The sequence below is a fragment of the Calidris pugnax genome, unplaced genomic scaffold (assembly GCF_001431845.1).
Source record: "Calidris pugnax isolate Ruff unplaced genomic scaffold, ASM143184v1 scaffold45, whole genome shotgun sequence".
NCBI classification, from domain to species: Eukaryota; Metazoa; Chordata; class Aves; order Charadriiformes; family Scolopacidae; genus Calidris; species Calidris pugnax.
In genome coordinates, this window is record NW_015090764.1 from 21069 (window position 1) to 36010 (window position 14942).

General features: G+C 36.7%; 1 protein-coding gene across 1 annotated transcript in view; it reads left to right on the plus strand.

The window, feature by feature from the left end:
• Window positions 1–14942, plus strand: part of BRIP1 (BRCA1 interacting protein C-terminal helicase 1) — a 73219-nt gene that overhangs the window by 20468 nt on the left and 37809 nt on the right. Inside the window, exons 11-13 of the mRNA XM_014952252.1 lie at window positions 202–373; window positions 492–629; window positions 1035–1196. Coding sequence (XP_014807738.1) covers window positions 202–373; window positions 492–629; window positions 1035–1196 — 472 coding nt within the window. The remainder of the gene's footprint in view (window positions 1–201; window positions 374–491; window positions 630–1034; window positions 1197–14942) is intronic.

Below are 14942 nucleotides of genomic sequence, written 5' to 3' on the forward strand. Positions count from 1 at the left end.
CAGTTACTAAAAATTTCTGATTCAAACCTTTTTTTAAAATATTAATTATTGTAAAATTTCACTGCTTTTTCTTAAAGTATGAAATTAATTTTTTTTATGCTTAAATGGTAAATGCATTGTAGCAACACTGTCTTTGCTTTGTATGAGCTTAATGCTTACAGTTTGATTAATTATACTTTTTACTCCTATTTCCCCACATAGGTATGCAGATGACTACAGAGTGGCTCTGCAACAAACTTACACTTGGATGAATGAAAACCAACCTGATGGTTCCGATTCAAGTGTGTCTCTTGTACGGCCTAAACATAAGAGGAGTTTGCGGCACAAAACCATGGTCCACATGCTTAATTTTTGGTGCTTGAATCCTGCCGTGGTAAGCTGAGTGGGAAGTACAAGGTCTTAATTAATTTGAGTGATGACTATTACATATAAGATCTTAACACAATTGTATTGATTTTTCTTAATTCCTTCTTTTTTTTTCTTCAACCTAGGCTTTTTCAGACTTAAGTGATGTTAGAACAATTGTTCTGACATCGGGTACGCTCTCTCCAATGGATTCATTCTCTTCAGAGCTCGGCGTGAAGTTTTCCATTCAGTTGGAGGCAAATCACGTTATTCGGAACTCACAGGTAAACTTTTGTGTTGTTGTTCCCTCTCCTGGGGTGTGATGCTGGCCATTCTAAAGGAAACAAGAGTTTGCAAGTAAAAATGATGGCAAACCCATTCAATATGTAAAAAGAAATGTACAGAACAGACTAGTGCTTGGATTAATGCAACTGCAAAGGATGTTTTCAAATGCAAAAAGGGGCAATTTTTAGACCTATACTCACCTGGAAAAGCTGAAGTTGTGCTGTTTTGGTAATAGCCATCTTAAAAGAAAGTGCAGTAACTGATATAAGTACTGGAATTAATTTGTTAAGAAATACCTCAATATTTTCATCCACGCTTCAAATTTCATTATTTAACCTAATGTAATTTAATACAGTTTGTGTTGCATATTTTAGAATTAATTTTTTTAATACGAAACGCACCAGGTTTGGGTTGGCACCATTGGAGCAGGCCCCAACGGTCGGAAGTTGTGTGCCACCTTCCAGCACACGGAGACCTTTGAGTTCCAAGACGAGGTGGGAGCACTTCTACTTTCAGTGTGTCAAACAGTTGGCCAAGGAATTCTGTGCTTTTTGCCATCCTATAAGGTAAGGAAATCTGAACTCATGTTCTTCCTCTGAAAACACACACCCTCTACTGCACAATTTTTGCGTTGTGCATCAACATATATAAATGTTTCTGAAATAAATGTATTGTAGTTACACTCTGTGATTTTATTATATTGTAATTTCTTGGATGGTATATTGGCAGGTGTACAAGTTTGTTTTCATGAAAAAACATGCTCGTATTTGTTTTCAGTAGATGTCTGTATCTTAGTTAATGAGTACAATTGTTTCAATTAGTTTTACCAAAAAAAAAGAGCCAGTCTCTTCTGCAGTTTGTTCTCAAATCGTTTCCCAGAATGTTTTGGAATTATTTAAGGGGGAAAAACCCCTCTCCTCTACGTAAGCACACAACATGAAAGGAAACTTTATGCTTATGACTCAGCAGCAAGAATGCCTTTGCATGTTCTTTGTATGTTACTGGAATGTGGAATTCATCCAATTAATTTCATGTTCAATTTTGCTGCATTGGAGATTCTAGTGTATTTTTCTTGAGTTAGGGGGAATTGCTCACTGGTATTGGCTGAAAGGAATCAAATTTCTCAATTTCAAACCATGTAATACCTAATTTCACTGACAACAGATATCTAATTATGGTTAATCTGTACCTCGCAGTAGTTCTGCTTTCTTCTCTATTAGTTCTTATTGTTATTTATGGTCAGCTCCGAGGAACCTGCAATATAATTCTGTAATCCGTGCCCATTTTTCATGTAATGCTTGCAAGAGTATGACTTTTTTCATTTTAAACCCTCACTTAAAAAATCCTCTCAACAAAATAACCCAAAAACCTCTCCAAAAAAACAAACCCAAAAAATCCTACCAAATGAACAAAACCACAGGCGTTATGAAAATGTTTCAGGCCGTTTCCCTCATCTCTAAGGTTCCTTAACAGAGGATATTTTTAAAAAAGAAATAAAAGCTGTTTCTTCTTTTTTACAAAACCTTCATGTTAGTTTTACTATTTAACAGAAGAGGCTGCAAAGCGAGGCTTTTTTTCACTGGGTATCTATAAAAAATTTCAGCCATTGGTGCAATTACTGACAGTAACCATTAGGTGACCACATTAGACCAGGTAATGTAGAGTAATTGAAAAAAAGCAGATTACTGACTATAAATTTATTTAACCCGTCTCACAAAACTCTGTACTTTTGTGTGAAGTTAATGATCTGAAAATAAGTTTTGCATTGCATTTATTTAAGAATTGAAGTTGGAGCATATTCCAGTTTTCACTCTCGTCATTATTCTAACATGGAGCAGTGTGTGATTGCTGATCTTACGTGTCCAGACCTGAAAAATATTTATGGAAGTTTTTATGAGAATAGTGATCTGAATTGAAAGTACAGAGAGAGTTTGTAATGACATTTAATAAAGGAGGAAGGCAGTTTCTGGACGGTTCTGGTACCTTCCCCCTCTCACTGCCCTTATGTTTTACTGAAAGGTCACCTCACTAAACACGTTGAGTGTTTGGTTTTTTTTTCCTTTGTGGGAACACTTCCATGATCCTAGCGAAAGTATTGATAAATATAAATTGCAGACAATTGAAGGATGATATTTTAAAATCACATTGCCAATATTTTACTGTGGATGCCCTTTTTCATTCTACTTCTTTTATTCTGGCCTGGGTTGCCTTTAAGTCTGAGATTAATATGTTGAAAACACAGAATAATGTAAAGATAAGTGCATTAGTACAGGGAAAACAAGGTATTTTTCTTTCATCATCATACAGAATATTGCCTACCTGTACATTTGCATTTCAAAACCGATTTTCAGAGATTTTCATGGGGAAATTGCTAGTTCTCTTTAAAAAACTGCAGCTTTTAAAGAAATTGTTCAAGGCTACCAAGATCTGATTAATTTAGTGAGGTACATGACCGTGTATATTAAAGGCTGTGAGGTAAGCAGATTTTTTTGAAGGCTCAGCCTGTTTTATGAATTGGAGTTCCCACTTTGGAATGAGTAAAAAACAGTCTTTTTAAATGTCTGGAAGGCTGAGGGCAGTGCTCTGAATTTTGAGTACCATCTATCCAGGTAATTTGATAGAGCTGGAATTTAGACATGTACATTGGATTTCAGTTTGGTTACAACTCGAGATGCATTTTTCAGTCCAACATGCTCTTTGTTTTAAGAATTTGTGGCTCAGCGATGATGCTCTGCGCCCGCGGCAGAAACCCTGCTTCTTGGGTGCCTCTGGTCCAGTACCTCACTTTCAGCATTCACACTGCAGACTTTTACCTGTTTGCCTGAAAACCTTTTGGATGATTACCCCTAATTGCTTTGTAAATGAGGTTTTATTTTTCTGGAAAGCCCTTTATTCATTTCATTCAGGTATTCAACTATATGTTACTTTCCTTGTTTGTGTACAAGGAGAGTGCTAGAAACAGACGTAACCTCTTACTGCACTTTCATTCACTTCTGTTCACTTCAATAAAATACAGGTGTATGTTCTTTTTTGTTGTAAGAATGGTAAATCAATGCTTTTTGGCCTCAGTCTGTGGGAATAGGAAAGATGGAGGGTGTAAGACCTGCCCCAGGAAGCAGAAGTTGGGAACCCTGCCTGATGCAGTTTGTGAGGAGTGATGCAGGGACCCTAGAGCTAGCACCCAGGCAGTGCCCTCTGCCTGCTTGTCCTGTTACTCAGAACTTCATCCCACCATGTCAGGAATAAAATAAATATATGGCAGAAATAAAACAAGGTATTACCATTTATTTGAACTTCTCGGCCTGGAATTTAAGGGTTTTTATCAGTAATATTTATTTCTCTATATTTTGTCTGGAATTTCAAGGAACTTCTCGGTCTGGAATTTAAGGGTTTTTATGAGTAATATTTATTTCTCTATATTTTGTCTGGAATTTCAAGTTGCTTTGTATACGTTAAAGAATTTACCAATATTTGGTGAAGGCGATGACCCCTGTGTCAGAGCCAGAGAAACAAGCTGGCAGAAATGTAATGATTTGTTTCAGGCTTCTGAAGTGTATAAAGGAGAGAAAAAACATCTCATCCTCACCTAGAAGAGATATCAACCTACTAGAAAGTTTCTATGTGCAAATAAACAGAGGGCAAGTAAAATTTCTAAATGTCACCACATTAACCTAATCATTAAATGAGAAAACTGGAGGCTGCTTAGAGAACAGCTGAGCTGAAGGTTATAAATGTCAGCAGAGCACACTGCTGTAGGAGCTTGCATTTTAGGCACATGCTCCTTCCAGTGCTAATGTGGGCAAAAAGCATCCGTTAATGGCTTGCAGTTTTCTCTATTAGCGTTTCTTCTGCTAGATATTTTTCTGGGAGATTCTAGATTTCTTTGAAGAAGCTGTCTACTACCAGGAAAAGGTAGTAGGCACTTGTCGATATTGTGCTCTGGAGTGCCCCTTACAAAGATATTTATAATCTGTAGAATGTCATTTGGCTGTTTGGTGAAGAATTTAAAGTCTGCAGCATTATAAACCTGCAACCTCTCCTAATGATCAGCTTAAGAAAATACATTGTCAGGCTGAGAACATACTTTCCAAAGACCTTTTTACATAATGTAGCAACTGCTATTACTGCAAAAAAGTCTGAATTAAAAATAATTCACCTGTTATCATCCTCTGTGCCCCTCCATCCCCAGTTTATATTTTTTTTTTAATGAAAGCAGCTGTAGCACGAAGAGCTCAGTGCAGTTTTGTGAGAAGAGTCTGTCACCTTGTTACCTCTGTGTAATTTAGAATTACTAGATGCAATGTGAATATGAAAAAAGCAGTAGTAGAGAAACTTGCCTTTATCTTAATCAGGTACTAGAATAAACATACTTGTCATTGAAGAGTGACTGTTTAAAATATACATATGGCAAGTATCTGAGGTTAATAATGCAATGGAGGAAAATAATATGGATGAGAAGAAAACAATACATCAGATATTCATCTCCACATTTGATAGGTGTCTGTTTGTTATGAACAGCTGAGATGCCATGTTTCATGAATGGGATAATCTACAATAACATGCACATTTTTATTGTCATTATTGGAGTTCTGATACATTGACTTTTTTAAAAATAAGCTTAATCTTAACATTTACTAAATTGCAAACCTAGATCATTTTTAGGGCTAATAAGACTGGTGATACTATGCAGCAAAAATGCATTTATGTGAAAATCAGTAGCAACTCCAGCAAAAACACTCTATAAAAGAGAATATCAGAAGGTGAAAAGATTACTCAGAAATCTAAGATGCTTTTAAACAAGATTAAGATAAGGACCATTAGGGTTCATGTCGCCGACCTGTCTGCATTAAGATATATCTTGCCTGGTGCCTGCATCTTAGATGATTCATTCAATATGTGTCATATCAAAGTCAAGGTATCCAGCAAGGAGAAAAATGCTAATGCTTATAAATTTTAGTGATAATCCATCATGATGAATTAACTGACCTTTCTTTAGTAGCTCTTTTACAAAATAAGCTTTGGACAATAATGTTAATGTTGGTGTGTTGAGGTTTGTTTTTGTTTTGTTTCCTGTGAGGCATTTTTGGATAAGCTGTGCCTGCTAATTGTTGAGCCATAACTTTGAAGTAAAATTTTTAAAATAAGGTAGTTGCTCAAAAGGCTTTGACTGCCTGTTTTCATCAGTACGACTTATGAACTGTTAAGTATTTTTCACTTGAGAATCCAAGATTTGTTTACTACTTTTTTTTCTTTTTCTCCTACACCTTTAAGATGTAGTGTTCTCCATTGATCCGGATTAATCATATTTCTTCTGTGTAAGGGTAAATATTTGCAATACAGTCAGCTCTAGCAATAGCTGTTACTTTTCCGTGCCTGTGAGTATTTCATGAATTTTGCATATGATAAATCTGAGACAAAACTATTCAATATCCAGTCTTGAGTACATGTGGCAGTCTCAGTCCTACTACTAATGAACAAATGCCCTTCATCAGAAATTGGCATTGCCAATGTTAGTTAGGAATGTGGAACTAGTAACGTGTAGGAACAGACCAATTGATGCTGTGTTGCATTTGCTGTTTCCCTTGGGAATTTTGGGGTAAGGTTATAATGGTACATATGTAGTAATTTTTGTCACTTGCAAAAAATAAATGCTGAATTTCACGTTTGAGTTCATATGTAACCCATCATTTTAAGAGCTGCTAGTTCAGAGTTTAAGTTGTGTCAGTCCCATCCCATTTTCCTCATGGCCTTGGCTGATGGTGTTTTCTTCAGTGAGAGCAGTCAGGACTGGTGACAGCAAATCCTTTTGGACTGGAACATCTCTGTTTGTTGTCTTGGCTCCCTTCCATGTTCAAGGTATCAACCGAGGCTGCAGTGAAGGTGCAGCCCGTGCTGTTCACCATTCTGTTGACAAACCATTCTTGGCAGCATTGCACAACTGTAGGCAAGCAGGTCCTAACAATATTCATTAACTCTGCCAGCAGTGCAGAGCGTGGCAATAGCTCTGACTTGTGCTGTTTTCAAAGAGACTGAGGATGTTCAGGTTCAGCCTAGGTAGTTCTTTGGAATGAGCAGGAGGGACCTCAGTTTAACCTCTGACTATTGCACTCTTCTGCCGTCGCACAGCGGTGTGTCTGCGTTGGATGTGAGCCCCAATCCTTGAATACACTGTCTGCTGGCCTGGACATAAATGTGCCACCCCTATATATGACAGACTGAGGGAGGGATATGGTTTCAGTATTAATTCTGAATGTCTGGCTCTTCTTAGTTTAAGACAGACCCCTTTTCTTCCTGAGATTTGTGTGAGGTTGCTAGAAATTATTTTTTTTTGAAGAAGTCTGTCAGAGTGGCAGAAAATGGTCATAACACTGAAAAAACAACGGAGTATTTTCATTTCTAAAACTTCCCTGAAACACAGTTTTGTAAATAAATTGTAAGAAACCCATATTTTTTTCTGCTATCAATAAAAACCCCAACACTACCTTTAGACAACTTTTACTTATTTAATAAATTACTTCAATAAATTTACAAAAGATGGTAGTCTGTTTAGCCAGGCCTATTAAAAGCATTAAGATTTGAGCACTGGCTGTTAAAATGAGTAAATGGCAATATCACAAAGTTAAACAAATGCCAAAAAACATTTTCCAGAGTACTGGGATTGTAACAATACCATTAATGAGGGCAAAGAGGTTTTAATGCAATTTGCACATTCTAAAGTTTCAAAAAGAGGTTTTGAGTTAGTGCATTATTAATGTTCTGAACATCTGGAACTATGTAAGAGCCACAGACATTGAGCAAGTGCAGGGTTTCCCCACTTGGTCTGATGCTGACTGATTTCCTCCCTAGCGAAAAGCTTGTTTTTAGAAGTTTGAGACAGTAAAATGACAATATCCAGATAAGAGATAAACATTCCACAGTGTCTTTTTGCTCGTAATGTGTATGGCGGAAAAAAAATGGAAACCATTAGGTTTGTGCAGTTAAAAGGTGAATTGGAAATTGAATAGGAAAACAGTTGTTTGCACCACAGATGGTTGCTCTGTGGTGCAGTTGCATTGATTGTGGTGCTTATGTGAGAAATTATCTGCTAATGCCAGGTGGGTTCCATGAGATGGCTTAGATTTTTCTAGGTGTATTTAGGTAGAATATACGGATAAATGCTTTATCAAGAGTAATATTCTCCATGATATTCCTGTTGACAGCTGTAGGGGTACTTCGAGGAAGAGATTTACTCCTGTTTTGTAAATATTTGCAGCATGTAGGGATCTGTTCACACCGGGTATGTTTTATGACAGAAACCTGTTCTTTGAAGTTAACATAAATATTAGCTTGCTGCATAATTTTAATGTTAGAGAATGTAATTTATGCTGTTACAGCTTTAAAATGATACAGGAAATGGAATGTTTCAATGTGTCATCTAGTTTTAGATGTTGTAACTATAGCTAATATCCAACATCACATTTGTTGGGATGAAAAGAAAGAAGGCCTTTAAACAGGCTGGCATATCAGGGATAAGTTACGAAATAATTGTAAATTAATAATGATACTCACTTTCTGCACAGCATTTGCTTGCTGCTCTCAAGGGAAAGGCATTCTCTTACTCCAGAAGCCTTATTTGTTTGAGCCAAACAGCTGCAGCGGTGCTATTACAGTATGTAAGAAACCCTAAAAACAAGAAAAGACTTCAGGGAGTAGAATTCTGTCATCTTTGCTATCTGAAATAATGTGTGAGTACCTAACAATAAAGTAGAGCAAAATGATGGAAGAGTAATTAGGAATTCTGTCATCTTTGCTATCTCAAATCATGTGCGGGTACCTAACAATAAAAGTAGAGCAAAATGATGGAAGAGTAATTAAACAACACAAGAGAAGCACTCTGTGTCTCTTCCCTGGCACTGACGACTCTGCACGATGCCCTCTGGAAGTCACTGGTGTATTTTGGGGATTGCAGAGGGCTGGGCTTGGGCTGGTGACACTGAAGTGACCCTCTGGGGTTTTTTTCTTTTTCTTTGAAAAGAAAGGCTCATTGCCAGATTCTAAAGCTGTGGTTTTTTGTCTTTGATGAAAATATTAGTGAAGTGATTTCTGTCTGACGGTCCATAATTTGGGGAAAATGTGATCTAAAAAAGCCGAATTCTAATGACTCGGAAACTATCCACTTCAACATTTGTTCCTAATAAATGTAGATGGAATTTTATTTTACTTGTTGTCCACTATTGTTCCTTTATTGCTTGTTTTTCACTCTTACTCAGCACTGGTAGTTTTCTTTCTGATCTACAGCAAACCCAGCTCCTTGAAATGAGAAAGCCAGAATAGCACTGAATTGTGCTCCAAAGGAATAACTGAAATGCTGCATAGCTGAAGTTTTCCTAAACTTTTAAAGCTGATGCTTGTTTATTAACACTGAATTATGCTCCAAAGGAGTAACTGAAATGCTGCGTAGCTGAAGTTCTAAACTTTTAAAGCTGATGCTTGTTTATTATAAGGATTTATTATGATGTTTTCACTTAGACTTTTTTAACCTTTTGAGTTGTTTGGGTTTTGGGTTCTGAAGTGTTCTTTTTTTTTCCCCACTGCTTGGTTACTGACAGCTGATTTCAGTTTTGACCATCCACATGTGTTATAAAAGCAAAGAAAAATGTTGGGCTGCATCAAAGACAAAATTTTATCTTTAGGGGATGATAACCGACAACATGAATAGTTGCACAATATTTGTTTTCTTTCCTAAATGGCATGACAGGACCAGTTATGGAGGAATTTTCCTGATTTCTGGGAAGTTAGAGACCATCCAAACATTAGATATGCTTGCAGAAGTTGGAGGAGATGATCCAGCATCTTGCTGCCAAACAGCAGCACTTTCCTTGTGATCTTTCTTGTGCTACTCTGAATTTGATGTCAACTGAGTCAGATCTCCAGAACAAAGGAAAAGTTTAAGTCCTTTTTTCTTTTTTTTTTTTTTTTTTTTTTAATCCCTTGTTAGTTTTCTGCCAGCCTTGTGAACTGAGAGAAGTGTCAGAACCCAGGAGAAGGGATGATATTGCACACTCAAGGAAGGGAGCACAATCATCCCTTTTATTGCTAGAGCATAAAACATTGGATGAAACATTAGGAAAAACTAGGGATGAAACATTACTGTCCTTTTTTAAACATGTTTTTCAGTGGTTGACCTTAATATGAGAATTTATAAAGACACTCATTTGGAAATTCTGATCTTTGTATGAGTAGGGTTTATGCTATCAAGTTGTTAGTATGAAATTGCAGCTTTGTTAACTGCATCTGTCTTTACCACACATCAACCAAATAAACTGGAGAGTTACTCAGGTGAATATTCTGGGTGAGTGGAAATTTGGGTGAGGTGATACGAAAAGAATGAACTGCTCTGACCTCTCCTTCTGTGGAAACCTGCGGAACCTGTGGGAGCGGAGGAGCCCTTTGCTGTTGGTCTGTACGAGTCCCTGCAACGAGAGGTTTGACACACGGTCACTCCTCCAGAACATGGTTATTGTGGCTGAGTGTTCCAGCAGTTCAGCTTTGTTGGCTCAGGGGAAATTTCTAGGTGTGATTTGGGTCCCACCTTATCTTTTTGAATTACTGGCTGCAAAGGGTGAAGAAATACACTTTCTGTGGCTTCCTGAACTGGTGCGGTGACCAGCAAGGGATGTGCAATTATTCAAATGCCCTGTGGCACTTGCTTTTTACATAGAGGAGGTGGACTTTCTGATAGCATCTGCACATCAAATATAGTACAATCCGTAGCGACAGTCTGTGGCAGATTATTGGGTATTATGTCTAAAAAAATTATATGCCATACTGGTAGATGAGTGTTTCGCTTGTGGATTTCACACCCTGAGAGCTGTGCAGTTTAATATTTTATTATGCTGTTAGTTTAAATACCCTGAGCATACAGCATCAGGAAAATAAACTAAAAATCTATTATTGTTTCTCACTTCTGAGCTCTGACTTGTCAAAGTGCTGCGAGCTGAATTGTTGTATCTAGTTAACACATGCTCCCATTTCTGTTGTAATTAACACTTTCTGCATTGAGAATCAGTTTTGCAAACAAAGTTTGCACTCTGTGAATGATAGAGTCCACACAGTAAATAACAATTACAGCCAACTTGTCCGTTTCCTCAAGAGCTTTTAATGAAGGGGAGACAAAGCAGGATGGAAACCAGCAATTATCAATAGGGAACAATATGCTTAAGGACCATTATTTTTAAGAAGAAGGTGTGTCTTGCACAGGTTACTTTGACATTAATGTTGTTCTGAACCATCACAACCTGCCGCGTTCCTGGTCCCTTTGGCATTTCTGAGATGTTCACTGCCTGATGTAGTAGAAATGTGACTTCTTCATGTGTGAAAAACGCTATATATGAGATAAAACATACTTGAAAGCGTGTATTTAGGTAGCCTGTTCTGCATCAGCAGTGTAACAGCATATACAAGAATTTTAATATTAAATGTATTGAAAGGGATGCTTGGGCTCTTTTAAATTCAGAAAAACTTCCTGACTCAGAAAGTCAGGAAACCTATCAAATCTTAGAAAATCAAGCATGCCTTAGGCTTAGTTGCTAGTTGGGTAGGCGAGCTGCTTTGGGATAAAGTGTAATTGGTGAGATCCTGTGTTCTAAAGAGTATTCGTTGCATTTTGATTCAATTCACAGCTCATTAATGGATTATTTTTAGCAAAAAAGTTTTGAATCAAATAAGTCGCACAAAACTTAAAACTTCTGGTTTTGGCTTACAAATGAGCCACTTGGCTTTTCACTTGCCAAATTGCAGTGTGTTACCTTTAAAACTTTGTTTTCAGCTTTTTCTTCTTTTTCTTGTTGCTGAGAAATCACCTTGGTTCTTTTGCGTGCACTGATTTGCTGTATAACAAGAGAAAAATTACTAATCTGAAAAGAGAATATTAACCTTTCTTAAAATTATTTATTAACTACAGGTGTAAAATGCCTTCTCTAAATTTAAAAATATTTTCTTTGTTAGTGCTTGAGCTTTTAGCCTTCTATTAACCTGTTACTCTCCCACTGTGACATCTACCTGCCCCCAGTTACTGTGTGAGCGCTGGTGGCCGTGCCTGGGACTCACTGCAGGGCTCTGAACTGATTCTCCCAGGTGGTTCTGTGCCTCACAGCTCATGTGCCACTAAGACAACCTCCTCTTTTTTTTTTTTCCCCCCTCTTTATTCTGGGGGAAAAAAAGAGGTCAAAGATGACTGAGCTTGGGTTTTGACTGGTGGAGAAGAATTAGCAGGATCCCGATTCATGAACAGTTAATATTTTTGCATTTGATTCTAGATCAGGATCTAAAGAATCCTTTTAAAAATGAATTTTTTTCTGGAGAGCTTTCTTAGCATGAAGGATTGCTTTCTCGCTGTAACGTGCAAGTGTAATGATAGCCCAGGGTGAATGTACAAGCAGTTCTTGTAACACAGAAAGCTGTTGTCTTGGTTAATTTTAAAACCACAAAAGAAACCCTGTTTTGAACCAGGTTGTTTAGAAACAGCTGTGATGGAGCTCAAAGCCTGGATACTTCAAAGGCACATCCACGTCTTGTGGTAAAACGTGTTGGGGTTTTTGAGAAAAGATTTTATATTTTAAAAAATTCTTTAACTGTAGAAGCAACATATTAAGCGTGTTATTCTAGAGTCTTTGGCGTGCAAAACATTTCATTTTTCATTACTGTTGTCGCCGTTCACATATTCCATTATTTAAGGGGGTTATTGAAAAATTGATGGCATGTTGGTACCAGAGAGACATCCTGTAGGCTGCAGTGTTGATTTATGGCACATGGAACACAGTTCAGTGCTTCAGTTTCGTGCTGGTGAGCGGCACTTTGTCATTGTCCCTAAAGAAAAATCATACCAGTGAAATCCCCTGTGTTTCCCCCAAGTTGAGTGATGCATACTTTTTCTTTGAAAATGATTATGAATTATTCACCTTTTATTGTGCTGGAGTGTGCACATGGTGATCAGAATCTTGTTCATAATACAGAGTTTTTCACCATGTTCAGGGCTTAGTTTAATTATGTAGTTGAGTTGCATGGTAGCCTTTATCTATTTTTTTTCTTCTTCTTTTTTTCCCCCCTGCCACAGTGTGTCTGCCCGAGCCTCTTTGGGCTCACACAGATTTTACCCAGCATTTCCTACCATATGTAGACACCTCAATACATGAGTCTTGGTTGGTTGAAAACCTGGTTGGTTTTCTTTCATGTTTGTTTAAAATTTTCCTTGAGAAAATAAGTACAGTACTTCTAAGCTTAAAAAGACACTTTTCCCACACAAGCTCTTGAAAATCACAGACATGTGGTTTAAAAGTTTTATTCTTCAAGCTGATTTTCTGTTGTGAAAAAATGATGGGAGAGATGCAAGTGAAAAATCTCTTGAAATAGCCCATGTAGCAGGGATATAGATTTCCAGTTGAGGGCAACTTTCTCTTGGGAGATGTGTTGAGGAAAGACTCCATGATACAGACCACCTGTTAGGAAAATTAAAAGGTTGTGTGATCTTTCTTCATAACTGGAAGAAATGTAAAGTAAATAAATTTGTGACTTGCATCGAGGTCCCTTCACAATTTCCTGGATTCCATCTCAAGACCGTTGAAGGCTTTCCAATAAAATATAAGTTTTCTTATAGAAAATAGTAACCTGGTGAGCATTGATCAACTTCAGCAATTTTGTTTTAATTTTGGAACCATGACTATCTGTGCAAGCTAAAGTTTTAAAATGACTTTCCTTTTAACTACTTTTGCTTTAAATATTCACACTCTTATTCTATGCACTTGGTTTGATTTTTGCTGTAGCAGATGTTAAGGGTAAGCAGTTAAATACACATTAGAAAATCTTCCTCATCAGCTGAAAAGGAAAAGTTCTGAAAAAAGTGAGGAATGTGTGTTTTCCTCTGGAAGTTGTACTTAGGTGAGCAGACACTCTGGTCTCATTCCTTCACAATGTAAACTTTTATTTCAGTACTGTTCTAAGGTCTTTCCACATTAAAATTCCTCTCTGTGTTGCCTGGTCTTCATATTCCTTAAAAGAAAGAAATCAAAGTCGAAACAGATTATGTTCCCTGTATTCTTTAATTATTGGTTTTACAATAGAATGCTTTCTTTTTCCTGCCAGCAGAAAAAAATGTTTAATAATTTATTTTTTTTAACATATTTTCTGTTTTGCAATTATGGAGCTTTTCATTACAGAGGCTCTGTAACACTTGGGGAAAAGGAAATCAGACAGAAATTGATGTGGAGTTAGTACTCTGTAAAGCAAGTCTGGTTCAAAGAACACTTCTGGGCATTCCTGGTCGCAGCCCCACGATGATAATAAATAGTTGGGGAAATGTGCAGTAGAAAGGAGGCGTAGCCTCTCCTCGATAAGAATAGCATCTTTGTGTGGCCAGTTTCCATTAAAATGCTACATTAAATCAGTTTATTTTTGGCACATAAAGAAAAGATTACCTGTGCCTATTTATATGGGCATTTGCTATTTTTCTCCAGTTTCCCATTAACAGTGGGAAATTAATGTTCTATTTTGAAAATAGATTTTACTTCACAAAGGAAATATTTTCATTTAATTTTTTCCTTAAATGAAATATTTTATAATTAGAAATGAAGAAAATGGAATTTGAAGCTTAAAATTTTTTTTTTTTAATAGATACAAAATACTAATATATCAGCTTAGTCATTCAAAAAAAAGACTTTTAAATACCTCCTTGTATTATGTTAGATACCTCCCATAAACATGAAGAGGTTTCTGTGAATCAGCCTATTGCTTAACCTTTCATGAAAATCTAATTGAGTGCGAACAACTGCTTAAATAATTCAATGGCCTAAGTTATTCTTGGCTGGTGTAGTCCCAGCCCAGTGCAGTGCAAATGTCTGGGTGTCAAGCAAAATTGAGGTTTTTTCTTTTTTTTTTTTTTTGGTGAGGAATGTGATTGAAACGACAGTTGAAAAAGCATAGGGGTTGATTAAGGAGGAAAAAAGATGAAATGTAAATTAGTTCTGCCAATTTGGTAAATTATTTGTGGCTACAAGGTGCCTGTTCTTTCAGTCCTTTTGAAAACATGTCATATTTTTGGTCATATTGATAATTGTTATTGGCTTTCGTTGCTCTCTTTTCATACATATTACCTTTTATTCTCATTAAGGGTTATCGTGCTTTTTAGAGTACTATTTTTTAATAGATCTAGAGTGCTATTTCCAAATTTATTTTAAGGATTTCAATAGTGGACATGAAATATTATTGGTTAGTTGGCCCAAATGTTTTCCCTCCTGTTCTTGGAAGGAAACTCAGTTTTTTCATTTCACCTGAATCCT